We start from the raw sequence: 14,630 nt of genomic DNA, 5'->3' as shown, positions 1-14,630 counted from the left end.
GAGGGAAGGAAGGAAATGGTAGCAACATTTTTTATTTTTGAGCTATATTTGTAGGATATGATGAATCATTCTGCATGTTCTATTGAATAAAACAAAGCTGATCCCAAAATATATGTAAGTTACACTAGAGTTTAGAGGACTGCCTTTTTGTAGTTTTGATCTGGGGAAAAAAAAAGAAAAGAACCATATAATTTGACAGTGGATTTAACAGCAAGTACATTGAATTGTACTGCTTTATTTCTTGTCAGTCTTTTCTCACCTAAGTCCTTTGGTATAATTACTTGAAAATGTTTTTAGAAATACTGCTGCAGAAGTTGGGCTGCCTTAAAGATGTTCTTTTAATGCTTGACTCCCCAAAGGTAAGTGCATTTTGTTAAGTATTTGCTAATGCTTTAGATGCATTGCTTTCCTCATGCATTATGTACTTGGCTTTTCTAAGTGTAGTGCATTAGTTGTAATTTTAAGGCTTGTTTTTATTTTGTTAGTAAAATCTTTTCCACGTGATAGTTCATCAGAATATTGCGGGGAGGCTTCCTGCTTCTAATTACCACTCTTGGATTCCATGGACAGATGGATCTGTCATTTATTGGAGTAAATAAAAACGAGACAGTTGCAACTTGAGTGGCTAAATAATAATGGTTTTTTTGCCTCCTTTGGCATCTGTCAGCATTACGTTGTAGTGTTTGCTGTAGGTACCTCATTGGCTATAGGTCCCTTTTCAGCCTTTAGCTGAAACAGCAGTGGTGTCATAGCCCATAGTGCTTAGGGAAGTCCAGCTGATGCAGAGCGCTGCAGTCTGTCTTCTTGACAAGGCTGATAGCAGCAAATATAACAAAATTCTTCAAACTGGTTTCTTTTTGTGAGCAATTTCCTCCCCCAGAACATCAAATAGAGGACAGGACCTGAATCAGAACGTGTGAAAATTCTCTACGGAGTAACTGTTGGTCTCCAATGTCAAAAGTGGTAAGTATCGTGATGACTTTGATTCAGGTGCATGTTCTACAGCAAAGTTACTGCTGCTTCTGTCTTGAAGATGGTATTTTGATCAGCGCAGTGTATACCTGTGAAGAGAGTTATTCAGGAGCAGTAGCCATCTGGACTGCTTTGTGCGTGTTATTCTGCAATGTAAGCAAGAAACACCATGAAAAGGAATAATCGAAATGCAAATGTCCATCTTAATGGTGAGCACAGGTAAAGGATGTTAGTCACATTGCCACATCTCTACCTGCAGACTTTCCTGTGTTATCATTGCTAGATTAGCAGGGGAACCTTTTGTAGGAAATACACAAAGAGCTGGGTCGTGGTTCTGAGGCTTCTGTGGGGGCAACGGAAGCTGGGCAGTAGTTTGTTGCTGTCATTCTTGAACCTTTTGTACATTGCCAGAATGGAGGAAAGGAAGCCCTTCTGTTAAAAAAAAAAAAAAAAAAAAAAGCCATGACTGCAAGTTGGAAATAACTCATATTTCTGCATCTTAAGAAGCAGAAGTTCTTACTATGTGTTTTGAGGGGTGAACACCCAATGGTCAGTTGTGTGTGATGCTGGCTGCTGGTGTTGGCATGCCCCAGAGCATTTTTGTGGCTTTGGAAGTGATTTCAGCAAGGAGCTGAACAGAAAGCAGTCATTCCAGGGAAAAGGCACGACTCTGGTGCGTGTGCAGCTGAACATCCATCTGCAAAATGCAGGGACTGGTTGCTTTTCTGGCCGTTACAAGGAAACCAGAGGCTCATATCAGCAGAAGAGACTTCTCATTTTGCTTTTTGCTTGAATGTGTAGATCTGTATCAGTGATGGACAAACTGTTCCATTACTTTTTAGTCCCTTGGCTTTCTGCTCTTAGAATCACAGATTCATAGAGTGGCTTGGGTTGGAAGGGACCTCAAGGATCATCAAGTTCCAAATCCTCTGTAACAGGCAGTGCTGCTAGATGAAGTACTTGATGAAATTGCTCAGGGACCCATCCAGCCTGGTCTTAAATGCCTCTACAGACAGCATCTGAGCAACCTGTTCTTGGCATGGCAATTTTTCTTCCTCCTCCCACTTTGTGCAAGAGTCACATCTGCTTCTTTGCTCCTGGACTGTATTAAAGGTGGCTGTTTGCAGCAAGGAAGAGTTACAGCACAAGGGAATTGTAACAAGCAATGTCTTCAGCTTCAGCATGAGTTCCTGATAGCTGCTGTGCACTGCTGGGAGGAGAGGAGCTAGTCTATTGTTTCTCACAGTTTTCAGTGTCACGTTAGAATAAAAACCTAAGCACTCACCCATCCGATGCTGGCATTGCTGTGAAGTTTCAATTTTCACTCTTCTCTCCATGCTTATTATAGTCAACAGTAACATGGATGATTTTCTTTTCATATTGAATATGGTCGAAAGCTGTCAATTTTAAAGCAGCTTGGAAGCTGATGTGGGTTTTGTAGAATCTACTGTAGGTGGTGTTGGACGTAGCTTCAACTTGCAGTAGACACTCTGGGATCCTTGTAATGAATGTTCTGGGGAGCGTTGAGGAGCACAGTCTGAATCACTGTGGCCATCATGGGTACTTGGTGCAAAACAGTGCTTCTAAAGCATCTTCCCAGAGTGTTTTTTCAGTTTTCTCAGTTGCAGTATTTTTGGAGTTTGCATCTCAGTTTCTCCACCAGTTTGGATAAAATCATACACTGAATAGAAAACATGCTGGCTTTAATGCTGTAATACAGGTCACGTGAGTCCATTGTAAAATTGCCTTCAGGTCACAGCTGGGTGGTTTATAGCAGTTCTTGACACACGTGGTTCTTAAAGCTAGAGTCAGTGCTTTAAAGGAGACCACAGGGGTACTTCTGTCTAAATTGCAGTGAGCAATGTTGTGTATTACTTTGGGTGCTTTGGCTTTTCAGATGTGACAAAACTTTGGATGAGCAGGGATTTTTAGAAACGTTGAATTAAAGTAAATTTCTCTGGAATTTCTCTTGCTGTCAAAAACAGTTTCAGTAAGGTGTGTTTTTGTTGTTTACAGCAGTACAGCCAGTATGTGTCAAGTGCAATATCTTCATGTAAATGAAGATTGGAAAGCAGTCGAGGAGTGAATCCTAACCCTGCTGTCTTTACTTAACCAGCCTCCCTGCTTCTCTGTGTGCAGTCTATCATGTGTAATGGGATACCTACTGAACATACCTACTTTTCTTCAATAAGCAGAATGTCTAAGGGTAAAGAAACTTGGCAGAAATAGGTAGTTTCTTATGTGAAAGTAAGATTTTTGTTGATGTTTTTCTATTAAATGGAAAAGCAGAAAGGCATCTGCTGGTGCTCCTCATGGTAACCTTGAAGGTGAGCTCTTGTGACCATGGCCAAAGAATTCTATTTTGGTTTTGATGCTTCCTGCTGACTTCTCCATTGCTTGTGTTTAGCGCTGCGTTTCTGAGTGAGGATTTGAGATGGTACTCAAGCCAAGTGTTACAAAACTAGAACAAATAACCATAAACAGAAACTAAGGAACAGTGTTTTGAGAAGCAGAGTTGAAAATGTGGCCTTCGAAGCAGATTTTGCATTACATCATCAGAACAAAGGAAGATTGCATGGGTGTACAAAATCCACGTTTCTTTGTACCTATTTCTATTTCATCTGTTAATTTGCTGTTGAAGTAAACGCCCAGTAACAAGCCTTGTGGTCTGCTTCAGACTAATATCGGCTTCAGGTTGGGTGAAATCAGTGCAGGTGTTAGTTTAGCTGACGTTAGTTTTAGAAGCCTTCTAATTGTTTTGTAATTGTGATCTCTAGCTGAGTTTTCCCTTCCAGCCTGCGTTGTTCTGCAACCTGGTGATTTTTGTCAAAGTTTCCAGTGGGAGCTGCACACCAACCTACCTAGCTTGTTTCCACCTATGGCCTGAGCGGGTCTTAAAGGTATTTCCCCAGAAATAGTTTGAATTCTGGTTTCTTTTGCGCCTGTTCTGAGAGTAACATTACGTGGTTTGGTGCTGGTGAGTCATACAGCCTGTCACTTGAGATAGCCCTGAGCACAAGTCTCTCTTAGGCAGTAAAAACATGTTCCTCCATAAAGCTCTTATGAGCGCGGTGCTTAGGCTGCCTCTGTCTGAGAGAGGTGTCAGATCGTGCTTCTACAAAAGCACTTCGGCTCTCCTTGAGCCCTTCTCAATGCCCAGCCTCACCAAATTGTGGATTAACCAGTGTGGAAGGGCTGTTATTTCACCGAGAGCCTAGGGGGCCTGTGGCTCATTGCAGGGCAGGCTGAAGGGAGAGCATCTCTTGGACCTAGGCTGCTTCCTGCGAGAGAGTGCTGCGTAGCCAGAGCCCCTTCAGCAGCAGGGTGAGTTTCATTCTTCCTGTGTGTGGCTGTTGGCCTGCCTGCAAATACTTTGCCTGGGATCCCCAAGAACGTGTCAGAAGCAATTTTGTTTCTTCATAAGTAAAGCGAGCAAATGGTGCCAAGTAATCCTCAACCTGCTTTCTAATTTCGCCTTACTCTACTGAAAATAGGGAGCTGCTGCATTAATAAAAACTAGCTCAATAAATGTTAGAGAGTCATTAGACTTTTTTTTTTTTTTTCTTTCCTCCTTTTGCAGATTGTTTCCATGTAAGAATACTGCATGGTGCCAGAAAATGGTGCTGGGAGCTGCGTTCTACTTTGCTGCAGATTTCACAGTCTGTTATCTGAATGACTGTTCTGGGCCTTAAGAGTTTAAAGAATGTTAATTGCTTCTCAGGTCAATGCCATTACATAATAAAAATTAGAAAAAGGCAAGCGTATGCAGGCTTGCTAAAAATGCTGTTCCTGTCTGCTCAACCAAGCTAGTTAACAATCTACAGCTTAAGACCAGCTCAGCCCTCTTTTTATTCTTTTTCCCATCATCTCTGCCTAGCACCTTGTTAACTTTTTTCTCCTAATCCTTTCTCTGATTGCACTCAGTCTTCTGTTAGCGAGGAATGCTGCTTCCCTTCCTTTTGATTAATTCATGTTTCCTTCACCAAACAAGGGTTGGTGTACAGCGAACTGTGTTGCTGGGGGTGCTGCAGACTGAGCAGAAATCTGCTCTGTGTTTAGGAGCTCTTGAGAAGGAGGGAAGACAGGTGAAATGCCACTTTGCTGACTTAGGTGGTTTGGATTCCTGCATTTCCTGGAAGTTTAAGCCAAGTGACTCAGTGCTGTCATTTTGTATTGGTAGGAATATATACTTAAAATACACTTATGCTATATAGTCATACAAGTGGCTCCAAAAGCAATTAGTTTTTTATTATAGGGGAAAAAAAGGCAATAAACGTATGAAGTTTTTCCACTTGAATGTGTGTCTTACTTTGTGATTTCTTTGATAAAATCTGTCTCTCAATGGAAGTGGCCTCACTGACTAAAAATTGAGGAGGATCAGAATCAAACTGGGTGCAGTTAAAAAGTGTGCCTTATGTTAAGGCTTTTGTCATACTGGTGATGTTTCTTGTTTTGCTTTGGGCTGGTTTTACTTTGGGCTTCCGGTCTGAAAGCCTCATGTAAGAGTTCTGGATTTCAGAGCTGGGGTTGTACTGGCTGTGATGGCTGAGCTCTGTGCACTGCTTTCTCATGTGTCTCAGACCAGGTCTTCTATTCATTTATTTCCACACAGGTGTGCATCAGCACTGTTGTGAACAATGGCCCCCTTCTTACGGATATCTTTCAACTCATTTGAGCTGGGACCCATGCAGAATCAAGGGGAACAACTACAGCCTTTCTGTGCTATCAAGATGAAGGAGGCATTGACTACGGGTGAGCTTACTGATGGTGGTACTTTGATTACAGATAAACTGTTGAGAAATACTGCAGTCCCTCTTACTCTGTGAATGGTAACATGTCCTGCTGTTCCTGCATGCCAAGCACCTCTGCATGAGCCTTTCTTTCAGAGTGGCAAAATTCACAGCTTGTTTCTACCCCCACTGTTAAATGGGGCTTCTTTGTGAGAACTCGTCCTTGCAGCCAGAATGCTCATCACTTGGCAGGATGAAGTCTAAGCTTGCTTTCTCCTGCATCAGCACCACCAGGGGAAATGCATGTATTCACAAAACACGTGGTGAAGCAGCTGAAACACTTGAAATATCACTTTTGTATGAGTTGAGTCATTAGCTTTATATGACATAGGTTTGCAAATGTTAAATAAATGTTGTTCTCTCCAGTTCTGCGAGCAACAGACTGCACTCACAAGGGCTCTGCAGGAAAGATTGATGTTGTGGAGTATCACTAACAGGGATATGAACAGCAGCAAGTTTGAGAATAGCCTTCTCGTGCAGACAGCAGTACATTAGTTTTATTGCCTTAGAGGATGGATATTAATGACAAATGTATGTGATTGTTGTAATAATAACTGAGGTTTTTGGCAGGGTTACTTGCTTGGAATGACTTGCACTCAAAGTTTTGTTAGCATCTCCTCATTGAGCAGGCCTGCAACCTTCAAGGACCACTTCTTCAAAGTTTTAAAATAATTTCAGATATTGACCTAAAATATGCACTGCAGCCAAACAGGATGAGAGAGAAAAGTCTAGGAATTGCTGTATGGATTAGACCGAGCCTTCTAAATCCTGCCTTATGTTTCTAGGGCTTCACAAAATGCCAAAGAGTGCAGGAAAAGCACAGTACCCCTTCCAGAAAATGTTGTCATCCAGCCAATGCGTTAAGCTTCACAGAGATTCTTTCCTAGGCTGATGGGAGATGCTCTAAAGAAATGGTGTTCAAAGCACTGATTGTTAGAACGTGTGGAGGTGTGGAAGTGGTCTAAATAAATCCCCTTCAGTGTGTCACCTTATGTTTCTTTCTGGCAGGTGGAATTGTCCCAGCATTTCTCCTCTCTGCTTGCACCTAGGAGTGAAAGATGGGGGGGAAGGGTGCTGTGAACCTCAGAGCAGTGCCTAGTTGGGGGTGGGAGGTGCTAAGGAAAAGAAACTGATGCTCCTGTTGCCAGTTTGACAAGGGTTGGAATAACTTCAGTTGGGTTTGCGTAATGAAGCGTGATTGAGGAAATCTTGTTATATAAGAGGAAAATAATTTGCCTGATGATTAGGCATTAAGCCAATTCACGGATATGAAAAGGAATTTGAAGCCACTAGTGTTAGCAGAGAAATAATGGAGGCCTGAACGCAGGAGGGGTAGGAACAGTGTTTTTAAAGGCTGTTTGTTGCTCAGACTTCAGTGTTCAATTACAGGCAGATACTGTGATCTGTGGCAAGTCTCAATTAGTATGATTTTAATTATAAAAGCAGCATGGATGAGCTGGAGGATGTTGCCATTAATTCAGGTAGCTTCTTCTAGTTCTCTAGAGTAAGAATTGTGCATAGTAACTGAGCAAAGCAGATCTTAATTGAAGCAAGGAAATAGGGACATTTCTGTGAATGGGCTGAAATAGTTCTCCTTCCCACTAAAAAGCATACAAAGATTATTATCAACTCGCCTGTAAGGTACTGCTGCTTCTGCAAACTGTGAGTTATCACCAAAGGTCTTGCAAATGGCTGCAGTTCCTTGTACCCTCAAGGATGCTGGCTGAAACATGCCTTTCTGATGAAGGAGTCTGGCTTTAGCAACCCAAAAAAGAGGCTAAAATAAGCGTGCATTCAGCTCAGTTTTAATTCAACCTTACCTTTATTGTCTGTCTTTATAACCCCTGAATGATGTTCCCTTTGACCTTACTTGATATACTTTCACTATAATATTTCCAAATTCTTCCGTAGCTGTGAATAGCAATTACAAAGCTCTGAAGGTAGGTTTGTATTGCTGATGTTTTTGAGTTTTTCTGTCTGCAAAGTTGCCCAAATTTTAGATAAAAGCAGTTGACTCAGTCAGGGAGGAATGCTCAGGATCACTGTGGAATGACAGAGGTCCTCAGGTAGCTATGTGAACATTTTGGTATGCCTTTTGACAGGCAGAGTTTGGTTTGCTTGTCAAAGCTGTAATTTGTCATGCTGTTGTGAATAGGCCTTCCCTAGTAAGGAAGGACACCTTTCCTTACTCTTGTGTGGATAGCTCAGCACAATTGAGCAACTTGTATCAAGCAAGTTGCTTCTGAATGAATGTGGTCTTCGCCCTGTGTTTCCAGGAAACTTGGCTTTTGTTTTCTTTAAGAGTTGTCTCATTCTTCTTTCATTGAAGTGAATGAAAATTTGATGGTGGCAGATCACACTGCAGCTTCTTGGGGAAGGGTCCAGCTATTTAATCTGCTTTGCTCCTGCCTTGATAGTGTAAGGACAGGTTGCAATCTTACAGGAGGAAAAAATATCATTCAGAGCTGAAGAGGCATTTAGAAAGCATTTCTATTGCAGCAAATATCCTGATCAGCAGCAAAAAATTGTACAGAATGTACAAAATGGTTTTCAGTTACCTGAGTACAGACAGGGACTAGTTGGCTTAGCAACTGTGGAGGTGGCATCATGTATGAGAGTTGCATTGGAAAAACTGGATATGGTTGTTTAGAAGGCAGGAAATACCATTTTGGATGTGTCAACGAGATTATGGAGCTGGCCAGGTGTAGACATACATTGATGCCTGTATAGATAGGAACAGAAAACAGCTGGTTGGTACACTAACCTGAAGGCGAGAACAAATGAAGATGACAGGTGTCCTTACTCTTTAAGTACGCAGGGTCTGTGTGTGCTGTACGTACCTGTACACACAGGGCCTTCTGGTGCTCGTTAAAAAGTGGCAAGCACAGCAGAGGGAGTACAGTGCTGATGAGAGGGACTTGTTAATGAATAGAACTGCCATGTTGAGACAACTTGGAAGTGGAAATGTGGAACTTCTCATCTCTGCCACAAGTTTCAATTTAAACTTTGATTAGCATAACATCTGTCTTATCTTCTCGCAGTAGGTATTCACTCTAATCAGATAACACGTCATGGAGATTGATGCCAGAAAGCAGCTGTGCAAATATTCCCTCTTGGAATGCATATGACTAATCCCACGCTGGGTATTGTCTGCCCCAGTCTCTGGGTGGCACAGTAACACCTTTATTGCCTTTACATATTCTGCTGTTTGGGTGAGCTTTGCCTTTTGGTTTTACGGTTTCTCTCCATTTTTGATGCCTCTTTCAGAGAGAGGAAAAACTCTGGTTCAGAAGAAACCCACCATGTATCCGGAATGGAAGTCTACTTTTGATGCCCACATTTATGAAGGACGCGTGATTCAGATTGTTCTCATGAAAGCAGCAGAAGAGCCATTATCTGAAGTGACTGTAGGTGTGTCTGTCCTGGCGGAGCGCTGCAAGAAGGGCAGCGGCAAAGCAGAATTCTGGGTAAGGGAAAAGAGTAATTCCTTAAACTGGCTGACCTGGTTCTGCTTCTTCCCAGCTGAACAGACACTTTGTGCCTTTAATCTATGAGTGTTTGGATCCCTTTTGCCTGTGTAGCAGGACTTATAAGACCATTACTTTAGCAGCCTTTTTAAAAGCAGATTATATACAAAGTTCAAGAAATTGATAGTGAAACCAGTGACTTCAGTGTATGAAATACTGATATAAATCACAGAGTGCCTATTTTTAAAAGCTTAATGCTTGTTATAGAAATCAGCTTGTGCTTAAATTTGAACTGATTGTTGTAATTCCTCCAGAGACTGAAGAGAAGCTGATTCTGAGGCATTTCAGCTTGATGTTTCTGTTTTACACATGTATTTTCACAAAATGTTTTACCTGGCTTGATGCTGCGTAATGGACATTTGTTAATCCACATTTATGAGTTACTGGTATCCTTTCTTGTCTCTATGCCCAGTGGTTTGTAGATGAAATCAAAAGGTGCAGCATCTTGCTAAACCTCTGCTTGCTCCTGTATCGTGCTAGATGCAATTTTGAGAGTCGAACTCGAGAGTGTAGTGTAGGAGGTGAAGTTAAGGTCTGCTGTAGTTTTAAATACTGAAGTTGTTTGTTGTCAAACAATGTAAAATCAAAGAGCAACTGTTAAATAATTGTGTTTGAATGATCTTTCCATGTAAGCATCAAATAAAAAGCAAATCAAAAATGTATTTTTTGTGTCAAGAGAGAAGCGATAGGAACAGGCAGTATCAAAACCACGGGCCCACAGATCTGAAATACTGAACATGTTATTTCATTCATTCAGTTGATGAGCTGCAATGAGTTTTTGATAAATCACGGTTTTACTGATGCCACCTTTATAAAATCCTATTCCCCACCTGAATGAGCTTAAATAAGATCTCTTCCTTCTCTTTTCATTCATTGAAGCTGCTCACACTCTGGTCTAACAAAAAGTGCAGTGAGAATGTGATGTGGCATGTCGCACTCTATAATTGTATAATTGTATCAGATTTTGAAGCAACTCTAGTTAGTGTTCTGCACAGAATGGAGAGAAAAGATTCAGAAAACAGTGTCTAGATATCCCATCATTTGGGTGAGAGCTGGGTGGCGTGGTGCCATATTCTTGACCAACATGCAGTTGTAGGTAAAGCTGAACTCCAGACAGTTTGCACAAGAAGTGTGTGTATCTGGTGCTACAGGAACTGCTCACCTGTGTGCAGTTGGTCGGTGCAAAAGAAGCATTTTCTGAATACAAGCAGGTTTCCTTAAAATCTCATGCACAGTCTCATATTCAAAGCCTGCTGGGCTGGACTGTTGCTGAATTTGCCCAGGATGCTTCAGGAGAAGGCCTTTTCACTGGCCCACCTGAAGCAGGATGAGCGGATAGTAAAGTTAGTTATGGATACGTCTGGTTTGATGGGTGTCATTGCTCACAGAAGTGACAAAGCTGGTTCCCCATTGGAAAGGGGTGGATAAGTCAACGGTAGGTCATTCTGAATGCTAGGTAGAAGCACCAGAGGGAACATCCCGTTGTTGCCTTGCTTAGTGTGGGAATACTCATTAAGGAACTATTCTATCTATCTCAAGTATATTTTTATTGCAAGTAGCAGGATTTCGCTCTTCTGAGTATGCGCAAGCCCACCTCACCAAACAGATCTTGAAGGTGAAAAACAGAAAACTTAAGGTGATGTTTAATATTATTGAAAGGTTTTACAGATTTGCAAGCGCAGTAATATCTCACTGGTTTGTGTTCATCTGTTATGTTCTGAAATTGTGTGTTTTTTCCCCACCTTAACTTGAATTCTGACACAAAAGCAATTACTTAGAACTGAAACTAATAGCAATCAGTATTAGTTCAGCCAGCTCAGTGGTTTGAAATCTTTTGTTTGTATCCACAGAGCAGGTACCATCTAGTCACCTTCAGCATTAAATGACCTCAGACACGACTTGGGTAAACCGCTGTGCTCAGCAAAGATGTCACTTCACTTACTATAGCTTGGAAGGTTGGCTTTGTGCTTGGAGAGGAAACCAGTCAGTAGCTACTGAAGTCTTTGCCTTTGTTAGGCAGATGTTTCTGAATGTCAGACAGTGACTTAAAAATAAAAAAATATATAGAATTGGCCATTATCCCAGTAGGGCAGTGGGATTTGTGGAAATACGTTCATGGGTGTATCTTGTTTTTCCCAAGTTGTATTAACCCAGTGGTACTTTGCTCTAAGGTAAAGACTGAGTCTGATTCTTTCATGCTAATAGTTTCCTATCCTTTATGAAGGCCGCAGGTTAAGAAGTCGTGGTTACTGAGCCTAGGCTTGAAAGACGCTTGTTTTTCTCTGGCAGCTTTGTAATGTATGTTGGTCAGTAGGATTTGCCAGAGAAACCATGTATGATTGAGGAAAAAAGCAAAATAAATGTTGATGCCATTGCTGTTTTTCTGATGACGTGTGACAGTATTTGGTGTATCTGTGGTTTGTGCTGTCACAGTTGCTATTGATTGTACAGAACTTGAAAACTGGATTCCTGTGCAAATTGAATTTTCTGAAAGTAAAAGTAGATGCTGATGAAATAAAGAAGAGGGATGAGAACGTGTGAAAACAGTGAACTGTAACTGCACTGAGCTGCTGGGTCGGCATCAAAGCGATGCAGCATACTAGTAAAAACAATAGGATAAAAGCACCTGGTTCTGCTGCAGCCTGAGATATGGAACGGGGCCACAATCCAGAAGTCACTGAACGCTGTGCTTTGGTTGCCTAGAGAGCAGTGTAAGCTCTTGGGAGTTTCAGTCTACCACATACTTCACCTTTGGTATCTTTCTTTCCGCAGCTTGACCTACAGCCTCAGGGGAAGGTGCTGATGGCTGTGCAGTACTTTTTAGAAGATGCAGGTAATGTCAGCTGTTTGGATTTTATTTCCAGTTCTGTAAAGCACAGGATGTAGCTTACTAAAAAAACAAACAAACAAACAAACAAAAAAAAAAAAAACAAAAAAACAACCTCCTGGTATACTGAGTAGATTTCTTATTTTATTAATTCATTTTGCAGGTTTTTAATTTGTTTTGTAAGGGTTTTCTTTGCTTTGGTGGAGTCATGGGTGTCACATTTGTTAATTTCTAAATGACTTTGTATTCTATAGTCCTGTTGCATTCAGGCACCCTGGGGCCTTTAATATGTCTGTCCTCATGTTTTGACTCAACAGAAAAATACTGAGTTCCTGTTTTAAGCATAAAGAAGTGAAATGTCTTGTTCTAATTTATGTGGTAAACATGGACTGGGGAAGTGGGTCTGATTTTTCTGGGATTCAGCTGTTGTACTCGTTAGTCATGGAAATCAATTGTAGCAGTTGGTGAATGGTTGAATGTTAAATGCAAATCCTATTCGTGTTCTGCTGTATCAGATGAAGAAGTTAACAGGCTATATGTGTTAGAAATGTGCACACATTGGAAAGAAGCTAGGAGATGGGAGGAGGTACTCATTGTGAGAGGGGGAAGCTTTAGGTACACCAACAAAAACAAATATTCTAGCAGGGATTTGTATAACTTTCCAAGGGAAATGATGTAAACCTCACAGCTTGCTTAACTTTCCCATACTGGAAGTCACAAAAGCTTTATTTATTGGGAATCACTGCTCTGTCATTTTAGCTTACCAGTCTTACCTGGTGTAATACTGTGTTTATAAATAATCAGTGGAGAGTAAGCAGTAAGTTTGAAAGCACTGGTGTAAGTCTGATGGTTTTTTTTTGTTTGGGGTTGGTTTTTTTGCTTGTTTTTTTTTTGTGTGTGGTTATTTTGTTTTTTCTTTTTTTCCAAATATATACAGGGGACATAGTTGTACTCTCATAGAACAAGTAGATTCTAAAGGGTTTTTGTACCATATGTGCAACCTGCATGGCAGCTTCTGGAAAGGCTGCTAAAGATAGATGGTGATATGCAGGAGGTGACACTGCAGCATCTCAGAGTTGGTGTTTTAGCTTTGCATGGCAAAAAGAACACAACCCAAAAGCTGCCTCTAGTCTTGTTACTTCGTCCTTCTTTGTGAAATGCTTACTCTTTAAAGCAGGTATTAAAAGAATTGGTGAATCTGAGGAACCATATGCAAGAGCATGTCACTGAAGGTTGGAATCTCTGTGCACCAGAGATATTCTGTTTGACATTCAAACTGTTGGGAACCATTATGTTAGGAAACTTTTGTCTTGGACGTCGTCATTGCATTCCCAGCCAAGGCAGCTTCATGGGGGACAGATGTGATGAGGCTCAGTCTGTTCAGCAAGGCATACAGAAATCTATTTGTCCAGAAAGCTTAGATGTCTCTCGACCACAGGTGCACAAATCCTGCTTCATTTTTTTTCGGTTTTTCATTTTATGAAACTGAAGCTCCTTCCCTCCATACTGATGTGAAAAACAGTAGAGGTTGCACGTGTTTAATTTGCTATAAAATGTTAGGGAGAGGTGCTGATGTGTGCCGTGCATACTATAAAATGATTGCACATTGTTATTTGTCAGATTAAATTAAAAATTGATACAGCGTTGTTTAAAGTCCTTTCATTGCCTTTATTATTGGTGATTGAAAATGGCAGTAGATGAAGTGTAAATAGTGAACAGATTATTAAATCATCCAGTCTTACTTTAATTTAAAAGTTGACATTTGCAGTGTTTCAGCTAGGCCTTCTACTTTGCAGTACAGTACTTTTTTCCCTGTTTGCCTTCCAATTTGTAGGCAGTGACTGACCAACCCCTTTTTGATAACTGAAGTACAGAGTCATCAGACTCCTTTTCAAGACATAGTTGTCCAGCTACGTTTTGTGAAGGAAAGTCGTTCAATCTGATGCTCAGAATGTTCACATCCAGCATCATTATACTGAAACATGCACTGCTCGGTGTTACAGGCTTGCTTTCGTCTCACTGTACGTTGCTATGTAGGAAAGCTGTGCAGCAATTTGCACTTGTCTTTGCACTGCTCTAAAATACTAAGAAGTGCTTGTTCTGAAACTGGCATTCCAGCTGCTGCTAGGTTGAGGTATTGCTGCCATCTGTGTCCTTGAGTTGTAGGTGGTAGCTTGCATTTGAACATCTCAGGCACTTTGCAGAGGTGACAAGCTTTCTTTGTCTCGTTTTGCAGATAGTTTTGATTTCCAACCTTTCCATCTAAGTAGAACATGTTCTGCTATCTCTATAGAAAATTGCTTTTCTTAGCTTTCACAGTAAGGAGCAGTGCTGAGAGGTAAGCATGGTACTGCTCCATTACCAGATTTGTTGTTAGAGAATAATGCCCAGTCTTGGATGCTCTTTTCTACCCAGGCAGGACAGCAGAGCCCTGGCACAGTGCTCTGCTTCTTTTGCCTTCTGTCCTGGGATCTACAGATGAGTTTGTGCTGGAAATCAAAGCTTGTCTTCTAG

General features: G+C 41.2%; 1 protein-coding gene across 5 annotated transcripts in view; it reads left to right on the top strand.

Annotated features, from left to right (window-relative positions):
* The window catches only part of PRKCD (protein kinase C delta), a 60,906-nt gene that overhangs the window by 26,455 nt on the left and 19,821 nt on the right, over nucleotides 1-14,630 (top strand). For 3 of the 5 annotated variants that reach the window (XM_042885492.1, XM_042885488.1, XM_042885491.1), the window contains exons 2-4: nucleotides 5,585-5,724; nucleotides 9,030-9,229; nucleotides 12,062-12,122. In XM_042885492.1, the coding sequence (XP_042741426.1) occupies nucleotides 5,610-5,724; nucleotides 9,030-9,229; nucleotides 12,062-12,122 (376 nt within the window). In that variant the 5' untranslated portion in view covers nucleotides 5,585-5,609. Of the gene's footprint in view, nucleotides 1-423; nucleotides 964-3,767; nucleotides 3,873-5,584; nucleotides 5,725-9,029; nucleotides 9,230-12,061; nucleotides 12,123-14,630 lie in introns of those variants that run through there. The other 2 variants (XM_042885490.1, XM_042885489.1) reach the window with 2 other exon arrangements.

The sequence above is a fragment of the Lagopus leucura genome, unplaced genomic scaffold (assembly GCF_019238085.1).
Source record: "Lagopus leucura isolate 7727_CA_CO unplaced genomic scaffold, USGS_WTPT01 Super-Scaffold_100050, whole genome shotgun sequence".
Lineage (NCBI taxonomy): Eukaryota > Metazoa > Chordata > Aves > Galliformes > Phasianidae > Lagopus > Lagopus leucura.
The sequence above is the reverse complement of the archived record's forward strand: the minus strand, read 5'-3'. Positions and strand labels throughout refer to the sequence as shown.